This window comes from Lycium ferocissimum, chromosome 8, assembly GCF_029784015.1.
Source record: "Lycium ferocissimum isolate CSIRO_LF1 chromosome 8, AGI_CSIRO_Lferr_CH_V1, whole genome shotgun sequence".
NCBI lineage: Eukaryota > Viridiplantae > Streptophyta > Magnoliopsida > Solanales > Solanaceae > Lycium > Lycium ferocissimum.
Genome location: NC_081349.1, coordinates 35210313 through 35228199, shown reverse-complemented (window position 1 = coordinate 35228199; position 17887 = coordinate 35210313). Strand labels below are relative to the sequence as shown.

Genomic DNA, 17887 nt, shown 5'->3' with positions numbered 1-17887 from the left:
GCGCCGAATTTTTAATACAATCTACTATAGCGCGTAATTACAATCTACTATTCCAAGGTTTGCATGAGTTGATCAGACTGAGCTGAGTCGGCCCATATTGATAGCTCTATCCACAAGTAGAAGTTGATAGGGAAATTTGCACGATTGTCCTTATTTAGGGGTGGTCTTTAATTTTACCCTTCGCTAGAACCCCTTTGGTTCGGGTTCGGGTTCGGGTTCGAAACCCCCGCTCAGTTAAAAATTAAAAAAAAAAAAAATCGCAAGGTGAAGTTTGGATTCGCAGGACAGAAATTTGCTACCTTCAGGCAAAGTTTGAAACTCTAACTTAAGGTAGAGTTTTGCCTTCTGGCATAAGGCCAAACTCTTACGGGAGAGTTTTGCCTGAAGGCAAAAAAAAAAAAAAAAAAAAATTAGTTGGAATTTTGCAAAACTTTGCCTTGAGATTTTTTATTGAGCCGAATTTCGAACCTCAAACCTTATGGCATTAAGCGAAGGACAAAATTAAAGACCACCAATTTGAGGGGCAAAAATTAAACCAGTGCATTTGAAGGGAAATCCGCCCCAAAAAATGAAGTTGATATTGATACTTGTAACTTGTAAGGACAAGTTAGTCAAAACTCAAGACTTGTTCATAATGAAAGAGTATCAGACTATAACACAGCCACCAACAGAAGGTAAAATCATAAGCCGATTTAGGATTTTAGTTTTATAATTCAATCTTTAAGGTTCTTAGCATTGAACTTATTATATTTTTAAAATTATTTGTATATGCATTTATATCAAAATCAAAGATTTTTATACATAGTTTTTTTCGCTCGTAAAATACTGAATTTAGATGAATCCACTACTCGAACATTGCATCGATCTGTCCCTGGGTAAAATGCCGCACAGGCTATTTTTGGATAAAAGGAAGAATACAAAAGTGAAAAAGATATTTTCCAATGATTACAGTTGTGTCTTACTGAATGCATACTTTCATGAAAAGTCGTGTATTTACAACAGACAAATTTTCATTCTATAGGGCATGTGGTTAGTCTCCTACTCATAGTTATTAAGGATTATTCAACCAATTCTCACTGGATGGTTGTGCAAAGATAGTTTGTTCATACATATAGCATGATGCGATCTTTTTCAGGTCCGGAAGGTAATCAAATCCAACCAATTTTTCATTAAACATGCATGATATGCTTCAACTACACAAAAGTTACACGAATAACTAGTAAAAAATGTTTAAGGTCATAACTAGTTCAATAGAACTTGGATTATAACTAGTGCAACGGTAAGATAAACTGATGAAAGAATTTTACATCGAAACTAAACTTCTCCAAGAAAGATACTAGCTCATTGACATGGCTTCGACATCGATTTTCCATGAAGAACTAAACAAACTACAGAAAAACGAAAATGGATACTCAAGATGTAGCCTTTGTAGGCATTTGAACTCTTACAAATATTCCGCTAGCAACAAAATTGTTCATTTAGTTTTCCTTATTTGAAAAAAAAAATCATACACTGCAACCAAAAAGTACTCCTTCCAGCAACTCTCCTATATGTCCTCAGGACCATTGACATCCTGGAAAACAATGTAGCAAAGTTAGGCCAACAGTTGTAGGTATCAACTAATTCAAATAGCTCCTCACGCGTTTCGATATGTGGAATTACCTTATTTGCAATCACAGCTCCATCTGGAATTTCTAACTTCGCTCCGGATTTAGCATTGACAGTCACTTTCCCCTAAAAAGTAAGAAAACAGAAAAAAAAAAATTAGGCACTATTGAATCAAAAATGAAAATGCCATCAACGTACGGAGCAGAACATCGACTAAGAACAAAAGAAGACCAGCTACACCGGTAAACACGTGAGCTCAAGGGAGATGGAAATAAAATTTGTTAGTTACCTTCAGAGTGATGCCAGCTCCAAAATATACGTCACCACTGACCTTCAAGCTATCTAGCTCAATAATGCTGGGAATCGACTTAAAACGACTTAAGAAGCTGGCAACCTGAGAAAACAAGTAGACTAATTATTAGCTGCATTCAACAAAAGATTGATCGGTATATCACGTTAAATCTAATGTCAGGGAGTATTCTTAACCTTCTTGAATTCAGGTCCCAGCTCAATAGAAGGGTTAGAAGGATTAGTCCTTGCTGGATTCCGGATGACATAGCCATCATCAGTCAAGGTGTAAAGATCAGACTGTAAAAATTATTCAATGGTGAGTTAACATACTAAAGAACATTGATTAGAAGGGGATGGATTTTATTGTTAATCATGACAAACATAGAAATTAACCTGGACAAGAAGCAGATCTGAAGTTGCTTTCACTGGAAGGAAACGAGATCGGGGAACATTAGCTCCAATAGCCCGATCAAAGAACTGGTGAGAAACAAAAACACGGGTAATGCTTATCCCATCAGAAATATCAAGACTTAAAGGAATGGCATCAGTAGTTTAAAGGCATAAGGTTTAGGTTTTGGATACCCTAATTGCAGCACCAGCAGCAGTTTCAAGTTGAAGAACTTTAATTCCGTCCACTTCCTGCAAATCAAATTAGCCACATCGGGATCTTATATGAAGTACTGAAACATTGAACTCCAGCCTCAACTAGCAGAAAGTGATACCTTGGGGTTTGGAATTATCTCCATCTTGAGTGCATCTGCTTCTACAAGTCTTTTAATAGCTTTTAGATCAACCCACCTGTTTGTATAGCGAAGGGTTCAGTCAGTTCACGTTTCAAAGGAAAGGAAGTAAAAACATAAAGCTTAGCGTAGGTAAATAACTCATCCTGACTTACAAGTTGTTGGTGTTAAAAATCTTGAACTTTTCTATTGACTTAAATTCATTCACCTGTATCAAACAAGTTTCTTAAGCATCAGATGTGCCAAGTCTGGGATGGAATAGAAAGAATCACGTACATAGTAAGTTCAAAAAGAAACACGGAATTGGATAGATGACTATAAGAATAATGTCAACTCAAACTAATCTGTTTGAATAATACCAGCAAACACTAATCTAGGAGTAACGAACAGCTCACAACTTAAACATTTACATATAAAGTACATGCAACAGAATAAGTTTTTTCATTTGAAAGAAACATCTAGATGAGGAACAGTATTGCAGAGTAAAATGGATTGTTCAGTGAAATGAGGTATCATGTCTCTATAATTTCTAGAGTTATTCAGCCATCTGAGCTTGTCCAATTATATAATTTGACTGGAAAGTATTCTTGAAAACCTCCTATGCAATCATCATGCGTGTTCATAACAGTTATGTGTTGAGCATCAAAACAGAAGGCTAGAGAAGAAATAGAAGAGTCACGACTCACATGTTGATCAGGAACTTGTGCTATTTCCAAAAGCTGCACCACCACATAAAACAGAAGCTTAATAAGCAAATTGTGCGGAAGTAACCTATAAATTGATTGGTTTAATGCAGCAGAACAATTGCCCTATAAACTTTCCAAAAGGTAAATTTGTGTTGCTTATCCAAATTATAAGGTAAATTTGAAAAACGGAGATTGTCACCTACTAAATAATGGATATCCACCATAGGTTTGCGTAGTAACAGCAAGCATAATAGCAAGAACTGTGGTGATTAGAAGTACTGCAAAGAAAGTACATTTCACTTTGCAAGTACTATCTTTTCCTTGGTCCCCTGTGTGGTGTTGGCAGGAGGGTGAGATGGGTTAGGACACATAATGGAAATCCTCGTAAGTGGAGATTTGACCAATTGATGTCACCCTTAACATCTCTAAAACCAGTACTCAGATGTTCTAGTGTGAAAGAGAAAAGATATGGGTGGTGGTCCTAACGTTGTTTTGAAAAATTTACATCTTCCAGATGGTGAAGTGCAGAGAGAAGGATGTCATAGTAAACAACATCCACATCCTACAGCTTTTTCGGGAAAAGGGACATATGACTAGGTCAGCAATTACTTATGAACCAAGTGAAAAAAGTTAAACCATGCAGTAGACCACATACCTGTACTTTTCCATCATACGAGATTAGGGTTCCACCTTTGACATCAGCTAATGTTTTTGGTGTCACCTGCAATAATTGTTAAGATTTAACGCTACAGAAACTAGAAACAATTTTTACCTACCAAAACACAGCCTTAAAAGGCATTACAGTCATTACCTCCATGCAGTACTCGTTCTTGTTCTGGATCAAATGATTTAGGATTTCTGTAATGTCAAATTAAGGGAAATAAATTGCACTTGGAAACTTCTTATGATTGAGATGCTAATAAATGAACTCAGGCTTTCATACAGAATTGAAAATCATAGCAAGGATACTCAAATCAACCACAGCGCCCAAGTTATCTGAATTGGCAACAAAAACATATTCCTTTCCCTGTAACAGATTGAAAAAGAAAATTAGCCATTGTTACACAAACAATAAATATAAACAAGACAGCCTAATGAAAGGCAGATCAGAAGAAAGCGGTAACATGAATAGCACAACCTTTGATAAAAGTGCATCAAGCTTGCCACTATTCATCAAAGAAGGAAAAACATCACCATGACCTGGGGGGTTCCTGTACATGTGAACGCATGAGCTGAGTGAAATGCTAAAATGAAACCAACAAAATAAAAGGAAGTACGAGAGCAGGATCAGACGATCAGAACCCATGCACAATCTTCTCCAGTTGAAATGCAGTATGAAGAACTAGGAATTCGTTAATCTTACCCAATGTTTGATATGGATTGATTTAAAGAGAGGAAAACTTCATCAATTACAGATTTAACTAAAGTAACAAGAAAAGTGGGCAAAAAGTTCTAGCTTAAGAAAGCACAATATAGATTAACTGAATCATCACTCAAAATGATCACTAAGATGCAGATTCTGTTATTATAGTTCAGTACGATGCCCAAAAGATTTTTTAAAAGTATTTCAAATGATTAGTTGATTGCATTTCTCAATCATGATCACAAAATCCACACATTAAATATTTTAATACCATCCATCTTTGCCAGCATTGCCTTTGCAAGGAAGTGGAGCAAAGTCTTCAATAACCAGACGAGGGTACTGGCTCTACAAAATATAAAGAGAAAGAACAAACAAACCTATTCAGATCCAAAAATTTTGGTAAAAAAAAAATCAAGCCATCTGATACTTGATATCATTGATGTTTAGTCCCACTAACCTGATTGAACGTGTGAATCTCAATGTTTGAGTTTGAATATTTTTCTACAATCTACATAGAGAATGCAAAAGCAAAATCAGCAGTTGAATCAAATCCAAACACTGGAGAACAATCATGGATTAATATGCATCACACTGATGTTATTTCACCTTCGATGTATCATCATGGGTGTTGAATGAATTCATCAAAAGCAGGGGAACACTGCATCCATACTTAGTATTGAGAGCCTACACACCGCATCCTTTTGTTGGTGAACAGCCAATACTAAACATTATGATAATCAAATTGATTCATAAAATCATATATACCTCAATTTGTTTGACAATCAAATCGAGGAATGTCAAACCGTTACGAACTTCGATAACTGATCTGCATGGAAGAAATATAAACTTCAGACTCTGAGCCATATAAAGATTGATAAACAACCCAGCTAAAAGTTCCATTTTACAATGAAAATGGTATCACTGTATGCAAAATTTGAACACAAGAATTTAAGAAGGACTGAGGGCATGTGTCAGCAAAAAAACATTAAAAGCAGGATACCATTTAAAAGTCTCTTGGGACCTTACTGATGAATCACAAAAATATTGTTGCTAAGGAAAAAACAGAAAAGATTCAGAACAGTGTTCTGGTTCTGGATCACCCATAGTATTCAGTATTCACCCTCCAGTGACATGTACTAGAACAGAAAGGAAGATTACAACAATAACTGCTGACAAAGATGAGTTTTAAGTCCATTAAAGAAAACAGAAGTAAGCCACACATGTATTTCGTCCTGTAAGGCATAATCTATAGACCAAAAAACAGCTATATTTGTGGCAAATACGTACTTTGGACCAGTGCAACCCATTGTTGTTCCCAAGCCTCCATTGAGCTTCAGGACAACAAGTTTGTCTAAGAGCTTCTTCGTTTCCGCAGGATCTGCAATGATCAGATAGTGAAGCTTCTATAGAAACAGTTTCAATTGGATCTGTCTTTCTAAGAAACTTATCTTCACGCTGGAAGATCTAGCTCCTCAATGCAGATTCAACTAAACTCATTTCTTTAGCTTCTTTCCATATATATATATAATTTTAAGATATGTGTGCACAAACATATAACTACCAATTTATATATACACATCCGCCACTAGTTCCACTTCTTGAATTGTAACCAATTAATACAAGAAGAGCAATTTAGCAAATTATAATACCTTCAGAGAGAGGTGCTAACTTGTCATAAGGCACAACCACGTCATCAGTTGGCGTCTGGATCTTACTCCACTCAACATGTTGCGCCTCGCCACTACAATTCAAATGCCACAATAGATCATGAGTCGATCTGTTCTTTTTCAAGTTTCGCAAGCTAAAAACTAGCGTTAATACGGAAAAGCTCCAAAACTTATACATATCCGAGATAATCAATATCAATAGACACAATTGATATGACCTGATCTGCTCTTGTTTGAGTTTCACAAGCTAAAAACTAGCATTATCCGGAACAGCTCCAAAACTTACACGAAATGCGAAATAATCAATATGAATAGACACTACTACTGCAGTACTACCTAAAATCGCCTAATGCTATCGCAAATCCACGTTAAAAAAAGATCAAGCATTAGATTAGTAAATTAAAATGATTAGCACTATAATAATCAGTGATCAGAGAAATCACTCCAATAGTTACCTTAAATAGCGAGTGACAAGGTTAAGAAATCCAGATTTCTCATTATCACTGCAAAAAAGTTCACACAAAAAATTTATCAGTCCAGATTAAAAAAAAATTAAAAAAAAAGTCGAGAAAAAATGCAATGCTGAGATCGTGTAGCAAGCAACGAAACCGCTAGCAATTAGAGAAAACTGAGATACATATATTCAAATATAATGCTAGGATATAGCAACGAAATCTAAATCAAAATACAAATATTCACACATAAAATAAATCAAAAACTTTATCAAGTCCAGATAAAAAAAAAAAAAAAAAAATAAAAAAAAAATAATAATAATAATAATAATAATAATAAACGAAACATCGAGAAATTACGGAAAAAAATAGAAAAAACGCAATGCTGATATAATGTAGCAATGAAACTGCCAAAAATTGAGAAAACTGAGATGCATAAAACATATAATGCTAGGATGAAGCAACGAAATTAAAAAAAAAAAAAAAAAAAACATCGAGAAATTACGAAAAAAAAATAGAAAAAACGCAATGATGCTATAATGTAGAAAACAATGCTAACACATGCAGCAAGCAAAACAAAAAAAAAAAAGAGATTGCCTGATTTGGTTAAGGCTAGCAACAGAAGATTTGAGATTAGTGAGCTTTTGGGAATCAGCAGGACTGAGTGAAGCAGTAGCCATTTGAGAATAGTTTTGAGTTTTTCTGATAAGATTTCAACCAAGAGATTTGAGTGAAAATGAAGGGAAATGGGAATGAGTATTTATAGGTAATGAATGAGGTAAAAAGCACATCGAGATCTGTAATAAGTGTGAAAGTAAAAATTTGTGGAAGAGAGAAAATTGAGACAAATACTAGGGGAAAGAATATGTGACTTTGTTTTGAGGAGACGCTTATAATAAATGGGAAACGGATCAAAAATACCCCTCTGCTCTGGGAAAATAGTTAAAAATATTTTCCGTTATAAATGTTATAATATTTGTTATTAAAGTTTTTAAATATAAAATATTTTAAAATTCGATTTTAAATTTTTAAATATATCCCTTTCTTAATGAAAAATCTCCGATATGTGTTTTTTATTTAATCCCCCATGAAATAACTCGATTTTTCGTATATTTCGGGTTATATTTTTAAAACCCGCCCCAAAGTAGCCATTTTTATTTAAACATGGTTATTCAAGACTCTCGCCGTTACAGATCCATATATCTATTGAAGCTTTCATTAATTCGAATTTGCGTAGTGTAAACCGAATTAAAAGGGAAAGCACTCTACCAAAAAAAATCATCAAGTCTCGAAATCGTATTTTTACTTGAGATAATTTCAATAATAGACAATCCAACATAAAATATAATTTCAATAATAGACAATCCAACATAAAATAATACATTCACGTAGCCACATCTGCATAGCCAATTTTTTTTTTTTTTGGCAACAATGTTTGTACACACAATATACAACATTATACACACAAGTAGCGTACCCCATATGGGTTTTTTATTTTAATTCGAGCTTTTTTTAAATGGTATCAACCTTATATAAAAGTGTATATAATATATAAATGGGCCATTGCGATAAATATTTTCTCCAAATAGACGTAAGGCACTGTTATTTTCCCTTTTTTACTTTGCTCTTTTATGATTAATTGTGGATTTATGTCTAAGGAGTACTGATATTAGTATATTTAAAAACTATAACGACAAATTATTTATGATTGATATTAGGGATATTTTTTATCCAAATTTGTAATGGATGATATTTTTTCATCCCCCTTTTTAAAATTAAAGTAGATGGGTATTTTTGACCCTTTTCGTAATAATTTGGTTATTCAAACTCTCTCTTCCAAAAATTATTGTTTTATCATTATCCGCATATCTATTAAAGCTTTCATTAATTCGAATTTGCGTAGTGTAAACCGTATTAAAAGGGAAAGCACTCTATCAAAAAAAAATCACACTCAAGTCTCAAAGCCGTATTTTTACTTGAGATAATTTCAATAATAGACAATCCAACATAAAATATTACATTCACGTAGCCATATTTTTAATTTACATCTGCATAGCCAATTTTTTTTTTTTTTTTTTTGGTAACAATGTTTGTACACACGATATACAACATTATACACTTACTATAAACTATGTATCAACCTTGTATAAAAGTGTATAATAATATATAAATGGGTCATTTCGGTAAATATTTTCTCCATATAGACGTCGAGTACCGTTATTTCCCCCTTTTTGACTTTGCTCTTTTATGACTGCGATTGTGGATTTTATGTCCAGTGGATACTGATTTTAGTGCAATGATAATTTATTCAATCGTATAATCTACAAGAATTTTAACTAATATTCTCCGAGCGTATAGAGAATTTTTTTCGCTGCTAAGTGCTTGTAAATGCATTTCTATGGGCGTGAAATTGGATTTTATGTAGAGCTCAAATTATATATGATTGATATTAGTCTAATGATTTTTTTACACTATCAGCCATATGAGTTAAATTAAGTATTAGTTAATGTTGTAAAAAGTTTTTATACTATCATCCAGTAAAGGGGTATATTTTAAAATTACATATTCACATTTCCATGTAAGGTTATTTGTAGATAAGTGTATAAATTAAACTTTTATAATTAATTAATTATAGAGAAAACTCTTCACTCTCCCAACCTTCCAAAAATTATTATTTTTAATGTTATTGCAAACGACGCATTTCTAAATAGTCTTGTTAATTGTTTAAAACAAAGTATAAAGAATCCTACTGAAACAATGGAATATTTTGCCTATTTGAAAATGTATAGTAAATGGATTCTATGGGCAAACTTATCGATTTTGATTGGACAAACAAGAGAAAAATAAGTGTTTATTAAGTAACGCCACTTGTATTAATATCCAAGTCAAGTGGTTTGCTCCTCAAATCAACGGTTTGAATTAAATTGATGGTTCTAATTCCAATGTTAACTCAACATGCTAATGGCAACTAAATAGAAGGATTTTACAAAAATACGACAGCCTTAAACCATACTAACATGGAGATATGGGCCCTTTACGAAGGTCTTAAGATAGCCGATGCACGACACATCCCCCATTACGGATATATATAGAGAAATAGACTCAACTGATGTGATACATCTCATGAAAACTATCCTTCCTTTATATTTTCAAGTTATCTCAGAATGCAGATATATCCTACGTGAAGAAACTGGGAAATCCTCCGATCCGGTATAATTTCAAGGAAAGCAATAAAGTGGCTCAACTTTTGGCAAGTAAAGGATCTGCCAATATGTCATCCCAGATCAGTTAGTTCTTTTGTCAACCCCTCCACCATGGGTAATGCCAAGTTTCCTAAAAGGCAAAGAAGGACAACATAGTAGAAGTGAAAAAAGTCAGTTCTTTGGTCTTTAATAATCTAGCAACACTTGATAAACTTAGTATTATCAACTCTGAACTAATAGCTACTTAGTTTTAATTAATATATAGTATAATATTCGGTTCACCAACAAAAAATGGAATATTTTGCCTCTCAGAAAATGTCTATAAATGGATTCTATGGGCTAAGTTATCGATTTTGATTGGACTCAAATTCAAAGTAATCCCTTGATTCAGTTTTGGACATTTGGTCACTAGTAATTTTTATTTTTATTTTGTTAACCATCTCATTAGTCATCAAAGGAAACTGGGAAAAATTGTTTTCATACACAATCTTCAAAATGCTATGGAATTTTCAAAGAATTGTCCGTTTCCATACACAAATCTTCAAAAAGCTACGAGAATCTAACAAATTTACTAATTAATGGGTCAAAATGTTAAGCTGACCATGGGTTATGGATAATGATTTTCATTTCGTCGCTGAACGCTCCATCACCTTACAAACATAAGTTGATCGAGCACAATTAGATTATCGTTACCAACTAAATAAGTCATACGTAAAAAACGAAAAAAAAAAAAAAAAAAAAAAAAAAAAAACACAAAAAGTCATGTAGATCAAGATGATGAAATTTTACGGCAAAACTCATTATTAACTATAGAGAAAGCAATGAATTCGGCGAAACTTAGTAACTTTAGTCAAAATTCTAAAATTTACTTAATATATATAAATAATTTTTTCATAATAAATCCAGTAAAATTCCTTTTTTAGAATTAGAACCAATAAACTCAAATTGTGTCTCTCTGCTGAATCATATTGATATGATCAATTTAGATCATATTGATATGATCAATTTAGATTTGTGATGTAAAGATCCACTTTATATGCTCAATACAGGATTAAGCTTTGCGTCAAAATATCTTTTATTTGCAGAACTTAAAACTTTTGACTTCTATTTAAAGGTGAAAAGATGTTAGTCCTAAGCTCAACCATTAGTGGTCAAATCACACAACTACAGAATATGATGAAATCTCTGGCCCAGCCCAAACATGAAAAATCATCTGGCCCAGCCCAAATGCACATGGGCTCTCATCTATTATCCATTTACATAAATCATATCCTCACATCAACCACTACCCCTCCTTTCTTCCTCACAACCATTTCCCAAACCTAGGGTTTAACAGGTACTACTTCCTTCGTTTCAAAATGTTTGTCTGATTTTAATTCGGCACGAAGTTTAAGAAAGTAAAGTTATTGGTTGCAAATCGAGCTTACTGCTCGTCCTGGTGGGTACTAGTTTCGTTAATTGACATCTGTATAACTTTTGGTATGGTATTGGTTGTATGGATGTTGTTCCAAGTTAATTATGGTGAAGTAAATATGGTTGTTGTTGTTCTTGGTGTTATGAGCTTGAGGGGTAGTAGAAGAAATAGGGGAGGTGATGTCCGATTCATTGTAGATTCGGCCTGTCTTGATATACATAGTACTTCCTTAGCCTAACGAGAAGCGTTATCATTATTAATCTTATAGTTATTAACTAAAGATATGTAGCATGTATCAAAATGCACTTTAATCTTGTGATCTTAAACATGTCATGTGGAAAGTTGGAATTAGAGAGTTGCCAAAAAAAGAAAGAAGCAAACATTTTGAAACGGACGTAAAAAAAAAAAAAAAAAAAAAGTAAGACAAACATTTAAAAAGGAGGGAGTATTAATATAATCAGTTTGGTAAGGGTTTTTTTCGATTATTTTTTGCTTAAAACCAAAATGAAATCATACTTTGTCAGTCTTTTAAATTAAAATCAAAATCAAACCAAATCAAACTAGCCCTCGGTTATTTTCTTCGGTTTGGTTTGGTCGATTTTACGTAAACACCCCTAGTCAAATCATAGGTCAACTGCAGAATAATAACCTGGCCCAGCCCAAATGCAAATGGGCTCTAACCATCTATTATCCATTTTTTACATAGTTTCACCAAACCTTCCCCAATGGCAGATAAAAAAACCCAGAATTAATACGTGGCATCGGAAAATATTTACGTTCTAAAATGTACCACAAAAAAGGTCTATGGGCAATCAAAAAGAAAAACGGTGGCGTTTTCCCAAAACACAACAAAAAACTCACCGCCACGTCACCATCAGTTAAACCACCAAAATTCTACCCAGCTGATGACGTGGCAAAACCACTAAACACTAACAAAAACCAAGTATTACACCTGGCACTGTTTTAATTATCCTAGCTGGCAGGTTTAAGGGTAAAAGAGTTGTGTTATTGAAACAGTTAAATTGTGGGTTGTTACTTAGTTACTGGTCCGTTTAAGGTTAATGGTGTTGCTTTAAGGAGGGTTAATCAAGCTTATGTTAATGTTAGTGGGGTTAGTGTTGATAAGATTGATGATAAGTATTTTGCTAAACATGTTGATAAGAAACAAAAGAAAGGAGAAGTAGTGTTTTTTCTAGACCAAAAAGAGGTTTTTTTTTTTTTTTTTTCATTTTCTGATTAAAGTTGTTTACTTATTGTATATGCGAATATGACTTAGTATAGATAATATATCCACATTGTGTGTGATGAACTATCTTTTTGGAAAAACGTATTAGTAGTTTATATTTGGGAATGTTACAATTCCCAAGTATAGATATAAATGTTGCAATTCTGAAGATGCATTACTTATTAGCGAGCGTTTGGTATATGAAGATGTTTGTACTTCTTTATATATATATATATTAAAATTATAGTAGTGTATGGGTGTATCCACTTCCTTTGGGGAAAACCGTATTAGTAGCTTACATGTTGTGGGGATGTTACAGTTCTGAAGATGCAGTACTTATTAGCGAGTACTTGGTATATGAAGATAGTAACTGTTCTTAGCCAAGGCACTGGAAAAGTAACTAATCAAACAAATACAACATTTAGAAGCCCATTTACTCAACAATTTAGACAAAAAATGTATTGTGATGTTGGGATCTTGGGTAGTAGTGACTGTTTGTGGATTTACTTCCAAAGAGAAGTGCGAACTTAGTATAAATATATATTGCTCAGAACTGATGCACCCACTACTGCTCCCTTGTAACAGCTGGTGCGCGATATGTTTAACATATGCTGTCGAAACTCTTCATCTCTGTGTGATTTAATTTGATGCAGGAGAAGACATTTGAGAATTGTTTGGTTTAATATGATTTGTATTCATTTGTTGAATGCAGGAGAAGAATGTTCTTCCACAAGAAAAGAAAGACGAGCAGAAAACCGTGGACGCAGCATTGCTCAAGGCCATTGAAGGAGTTCCTGAATTGAAGGCATACTTGTCAGCAAGGTTCTCACTCAAGTCAGGCATGAAACCACATGATCTCGTCTTTTAAAGGAAGAACATCTACAACAGTTCTGTCGAAACTGATTTTTGCTAGCTCTGTATTTCAGTTTTGTGCGGTTTGAACTCGTGTTTAAGAGGTTATATTGAGATTTGTTGGGTATAAACATCATTGAGTTTATATGCAATATGGGAATTTTCTTGTTGATCCTGTTTATCCTTATGATATCAAGCATTTTGTTTTCTTTGTTATGCCGCCTTGTTAATGGCTGAGCTCAATGATAAGCTTTTCTGCCATGTCAAAATTTTCATCCGTATTGAAGCTGTATGTCCCAATATTGGAATTTTCTTGTTGATCCTGTTTATCCTTCTGATATTAAGCATTTTGGTTTCTTTACTATACTGCCTTGTTAATGGCTATAAGCTTTTCTGCTATGTCAAAATTCTCCTCCATATTGCAGCTATTCTTCTGATACTTTGCATTTCGTTTTCTTTATTATACTGCCATGTTAAATTTTTCCTCTGTATTGAAGCTACATGTATCAAGATGATTGTTAAGTTGGGTACTTTTCTTCTTGACTACCATGGTGACTGTAGCTATATGAATATATTGAGAAGTTTAAGTGGCTGGTTGTTGTAACTCTGTTGACATATCTGCTTACCGAACTTCTTACATTTTGCATGCCCTTTGAGACGAGGAATTGAAGGAAATGGCGTAGGATTTAGGCTTTTCGATAGGCCTTTTTAACACCAATCACCTCTGCACTTCCTAGGCTCACCCTGTTGGTTCCTAGCGAGCGCTTATATGGTTGCTTCTACTTAAAAAAGATACTTCGCTTTCATGAAGTCTATTCTCAATTGCTCATGATCTGTAGAAGTTTATCTTTTGGCTCTCATGTATTTGATTAGATGTTGGGTACAGAAGTTATGTTGAGGATCGGTTTTGGCTATAGTTGAAATCTGGTTATAGAATCATCGCTTTACAACATTAGTTGGTAAACTTGTGTACGTCATAGCTGATTACTAAAAAAAATTCAAAATAAACTTTATAATTCCCAATGAAGAGAAAAATAGTGACTTCATCTCCTTTAAACTATACAATTCTCCAACCTCCCAATAAAAGGGATTGGCAGATTTACAGATTACACCTGCTAGGGAGTAGTAGTTACATATACAACCCACTCAGTGATATATATTTCACCAATAAAAGCAAAATTACAAGGTTTTAAGAGTGTAATCGAGTAATCGGTCGACTCATCAGGCTCATGAACAAAGACCGAAAGATTGAAGGTTCAAATCTTGTCCTTGCCTCAATCAATTGAGCCGTCTCTGATTCTTTCTGTGGATCAGACAACTTTATTAGGTCAGCACAACTTCTTTACGTTGGCAGACACTACATTAATCTCTACTGCTAGCTGCGACAAAAGGGCGATGTGAGAGTGGCAATATACATGTTTCCCTTTACTCTATAGGACCTTCTCATCAATTGCAGGGTTTAGTGGCCTGAAACTAACTTGGCTTCGCCAAAAGACCTCATCTCTAAAAGCCGGGTTCACCGGGCGTCCCGTGCTGGCTTCTTTCTCTTTAGTATAAGAATAGCTTTCTAATTTATTATAAATAACACGAGACATTTTGATGGACGAAAATTCCGATAAACCTTTGCCACAAAGGGTGATGTGATCTCCACCTCTAGTAATCTTACTGTCTACGCAACAATGACTAGCTTATAACATATATCGAACAATAATATCTCTCTTTTCTTAGACTCCATGAAGAGAGATTAATAGTCCACTGGGGTGGAATTGGAGGCCGGGTTTTATTTTACCTGGGCCAAAGACTGTCCCCTCTACTCTTTCGAGAAAAGTAGCTTTACTTTATTGCATCATTTTGAATATAACTAGTACATGCCAAAATTACCGTTACTCGGACATCCATGAACCATCATCCATTTAAAGCAGCAGCCAAGTTTCCCATCTTTATGCCATTGCAATTAGAAGCAAAATTTTCTCTGCAGTAGAAAGAAATTGTTGGCATGTCGACAAACCCCACTGCTCTCTTTTTAGCCAAACACTTATAAGAAAAATCAAGCTTCTTTTGATCATCATCTAACAATTCATTAATTGTTCTCTTGTAAGAACCAAACCACTTAGCTTGCATGTAAGCAATTTGTCTCCATGGTGGCACATGAATATCCATTTTCTTCATTGATTTCTTCATAGCTCTAGTCATAATTCTCACCACTTGCTTCAATTCTTCCATTTTTCCTACAAATATTGAAGGGAAAATCTCTAGCAATGAAGTGTAGCAAGTTGTTGGCCTTGCTATTTCAAATTCTCTAGCAAGGTTAACTTCAATTATGTAGCGATTTTCGCTCATGTTAACGTCGACGTACTCGTAATTTCCTGATGGAACCTGACCTTTTCTCTCCCATTTTGATTTGCACAGACCTATAGGTGAAGATTGAATTCAAGAAATTAATTAGATTATTTTCAAGAAAATGATTTGAAGGATCCAATAAGATAAGAGTAGAAGCTAATTAAGGAGGTGAAATAGTTATAGATAAATATAGCTACTTGTCTAAGTTCAATTGACATGAAAATGTAGAGTTTTTTAATTTCTTTTTCACCACAAAAAAAATGCAATAAAAGAAGTACCAACAAGTTTGAATTAAGATTTACTTCTTGTTGGTATTATACTGATGCTCATTTTATCCTATTTTAAATGTCTTTCAAGGTTTTAGCACTTCTATTAAAAAAGTATAAGGTACAAGAAAATTTAGGAGAAAAGAATAAGAACTTACCAGCATCAAATCCTCTATCGCGTAACTGAGTCATCAATCGCCGTTTAAAATCCGCCGTACTATCACCGATTTCTACCCATGCATTTTCCACTGCAGTTTTAATATTTCTCTTCACATCATCATCACTTTCTTCATAACCTAACAATTTCCTCAACTTATCCTTATTCTCTAAATCATCAAAACAATTAACACTTAATCCATTTTCTTCTAATTCCTCCCCATCATTATCAATAATAATCTCTTCTTCATTACCTCTTTCAATAAAAGAATTTACAAGACCGTACAAATCCGTTACGCTCTCCATTGGCGAATGCTCGCTGCCACTGCTTTCGCAAAATCTCGCCTTTGCCACCTCATCAAACGCCTCGGCCACCCTCTTAAACCTCATTTTTACGGAAAAAGTTTAACTTTTATGCCTTGTGACAGAAAATAACCGAATTCTATAACAAAGAAAAATGCCCGTTTTTGTGTTTTGTTGATGTTCAAAGAGATGAGGCAATTGACAATTTAGAGAGTTGTTTTTTCTTGATATATAGATGATGAAGAAACTATTGTGGTGTATAGGAATATATATAGTATATGCTATATATAGAGAGAGAGAGGCTATAAATATAAGAACATTAAAACCGTATATGCTATATATAATATGAGGGGCTATAGATATAAGTACATTATTGGTTTCTATGTGATATTGCATAGTTTCAGTAGTTTGGCTTGAAGGGCATGACCTAATGTATCTGGACATAATATTTGCATACGTTCATTTTGTTTAGCTTCATCGTCCTATTGAGTAACTCTATAACAGTCCTTTCAAGATTTAATAATTAAAGAGATAGCTTATCAATCGGATAATCACTTAGTAAAAGCCATCAAGCTTAATATGCATTTATCATAATACTAGAAATTTCAACTTATATGCACTCCTTTTCGACCAAGCTAGGTACACTGTGTACTGCCATCAATACCTAAATCAGTATAAAAAACATTAGTGCAATTTGGGTTTGTACTTTCTGCTATAAAAACGTAGAATTTAGGTTCATTATTTTAGTTATAAAATTTAGTTTATTTATTTTAGTGCAACAAATCATAATATAAATGCCGTCTGTGAAATTTGTCCAATAAGAAACCAAGAAGACTTTTGACTCCACAAGGTACCACAGAAGGGAAATATCTATATTTGCACTTTGCATCAAACGAATAATTTAACCTAAAGAGTTATAAATTAAAATATAGTATTGACATCTAATGAATATAGTTAATAATAAGAGTTTATTCAAATAAAAATATTTTTTATTCATTTCATCGACTTGGTTAGAACAACTAGTAAGTCTTTTCCTTACAAAAGAGTGGAGTTACTCTTTTTTGCGCGGATTGTCCTTCATTCGGGGTGGTTTTTAATTTTTGTCTTTCAATTGGTGGTCTTTAAGTTTTTCCCTTCGCTTAATACCCCGAGGTTGTGGGTTCGAACTCCAGCTCAGTAAAAAAAAAAAAAAATCGCAAGGCAGATGTTTAGATTCGCAAGGCAGAGTTTTGAAGGCAAAACTCTGCCTTGCAAATCCAAACTACAGCTTGCAATTTTTTTAAAAAAATTTGACTGAGGGTTCGAACTCGAAACTAAGGAA

General features: G+C 33.8%; 2 protein-coding genes, 1 non-coding gene and 1 pseudogene across 3 annotated transcripts; 2 read left to right on the top strand and 2 right to left on the bottom strand.

Moving 5' to 3' along the window:
• Nucleotides 1-1238: 1238 nt before the first annotated feature.
• LOC132068239 (UTP--glucose-1-phosphate uridylyltransferase-like) lies at nt 1239-7548 on the bottom strand. The gene is made up of 21 exons (XM_059461762.1): nt 7405-7548; nt 6811-6858; nt 6338-6429; nt 5976-6066; nt 5454-5514; nt 5295-5372; nt 5146-5196; nt 4960-5033; nt 4464-4536; nt 4295-4352; nt 4137-4183; nt 3981-4046; nt 3326-3358; nt 2795-2847; nt 2622-2697; nt 2482-2538; nt 2293-2376; nt 2095-2196; nt 1898-2002; nt 1663-1734; nt 1239-1573 (listed from the first exon to the last, which is right to left on the bottom strand). Exons 1-21 carry the CDS (start codon nt 7485-7487, stop codon nt 1547-1549), a joined length of 1431 nt encoding a protein of 476 aa, XP_059317745.1. The 5' UTR covers nt 7488-7548; the 3' UTR covers nt 1239-1546.
• Nucleotides 7549-12160: 4612 nt separating this feature from the next.
• On the top strand, nt 12161-13915 carry LOC132066286 (large ribosomal subunit protein eL6-like; annotated as a pseudogene).
• A 138-nt stretch (nt 13916-14053) lies between these two features.
• Nucleotides 14054-14143, top strand: LOC132069096 (small nucleolar RNA snoR109). The gene has a single exon (XR_009417663.1). It is a non-coding gene; the product is annotated as a small nucleolar RNA snoR109 (small nucleolar RNA).
• A 917-nt stretch (nt 14144-15060) lies between these two features.
• LOC132068238 (uncharacterized) lies at nt 15061-16866 on the bottom strand. The gene is made up of 2 exons (XM_059461761.1): nt 16266-16866; nt 15061-15912 (listed from the first exon to the last, which is right to left on the bottom strand). Exons 1-2 carry the CDS (start codon nt 16651-16653, stop codon nt 15407-15409), a joined length of 894 nt encoding a protein of 297 aa, XP_059317744.1. The 5' UTR covers nt 16654-16866; the 3' UTR covers nt 15061-15406.
• Between the last annotated feature and the right edge of the window lie 1021 nt (nt 16867-17887).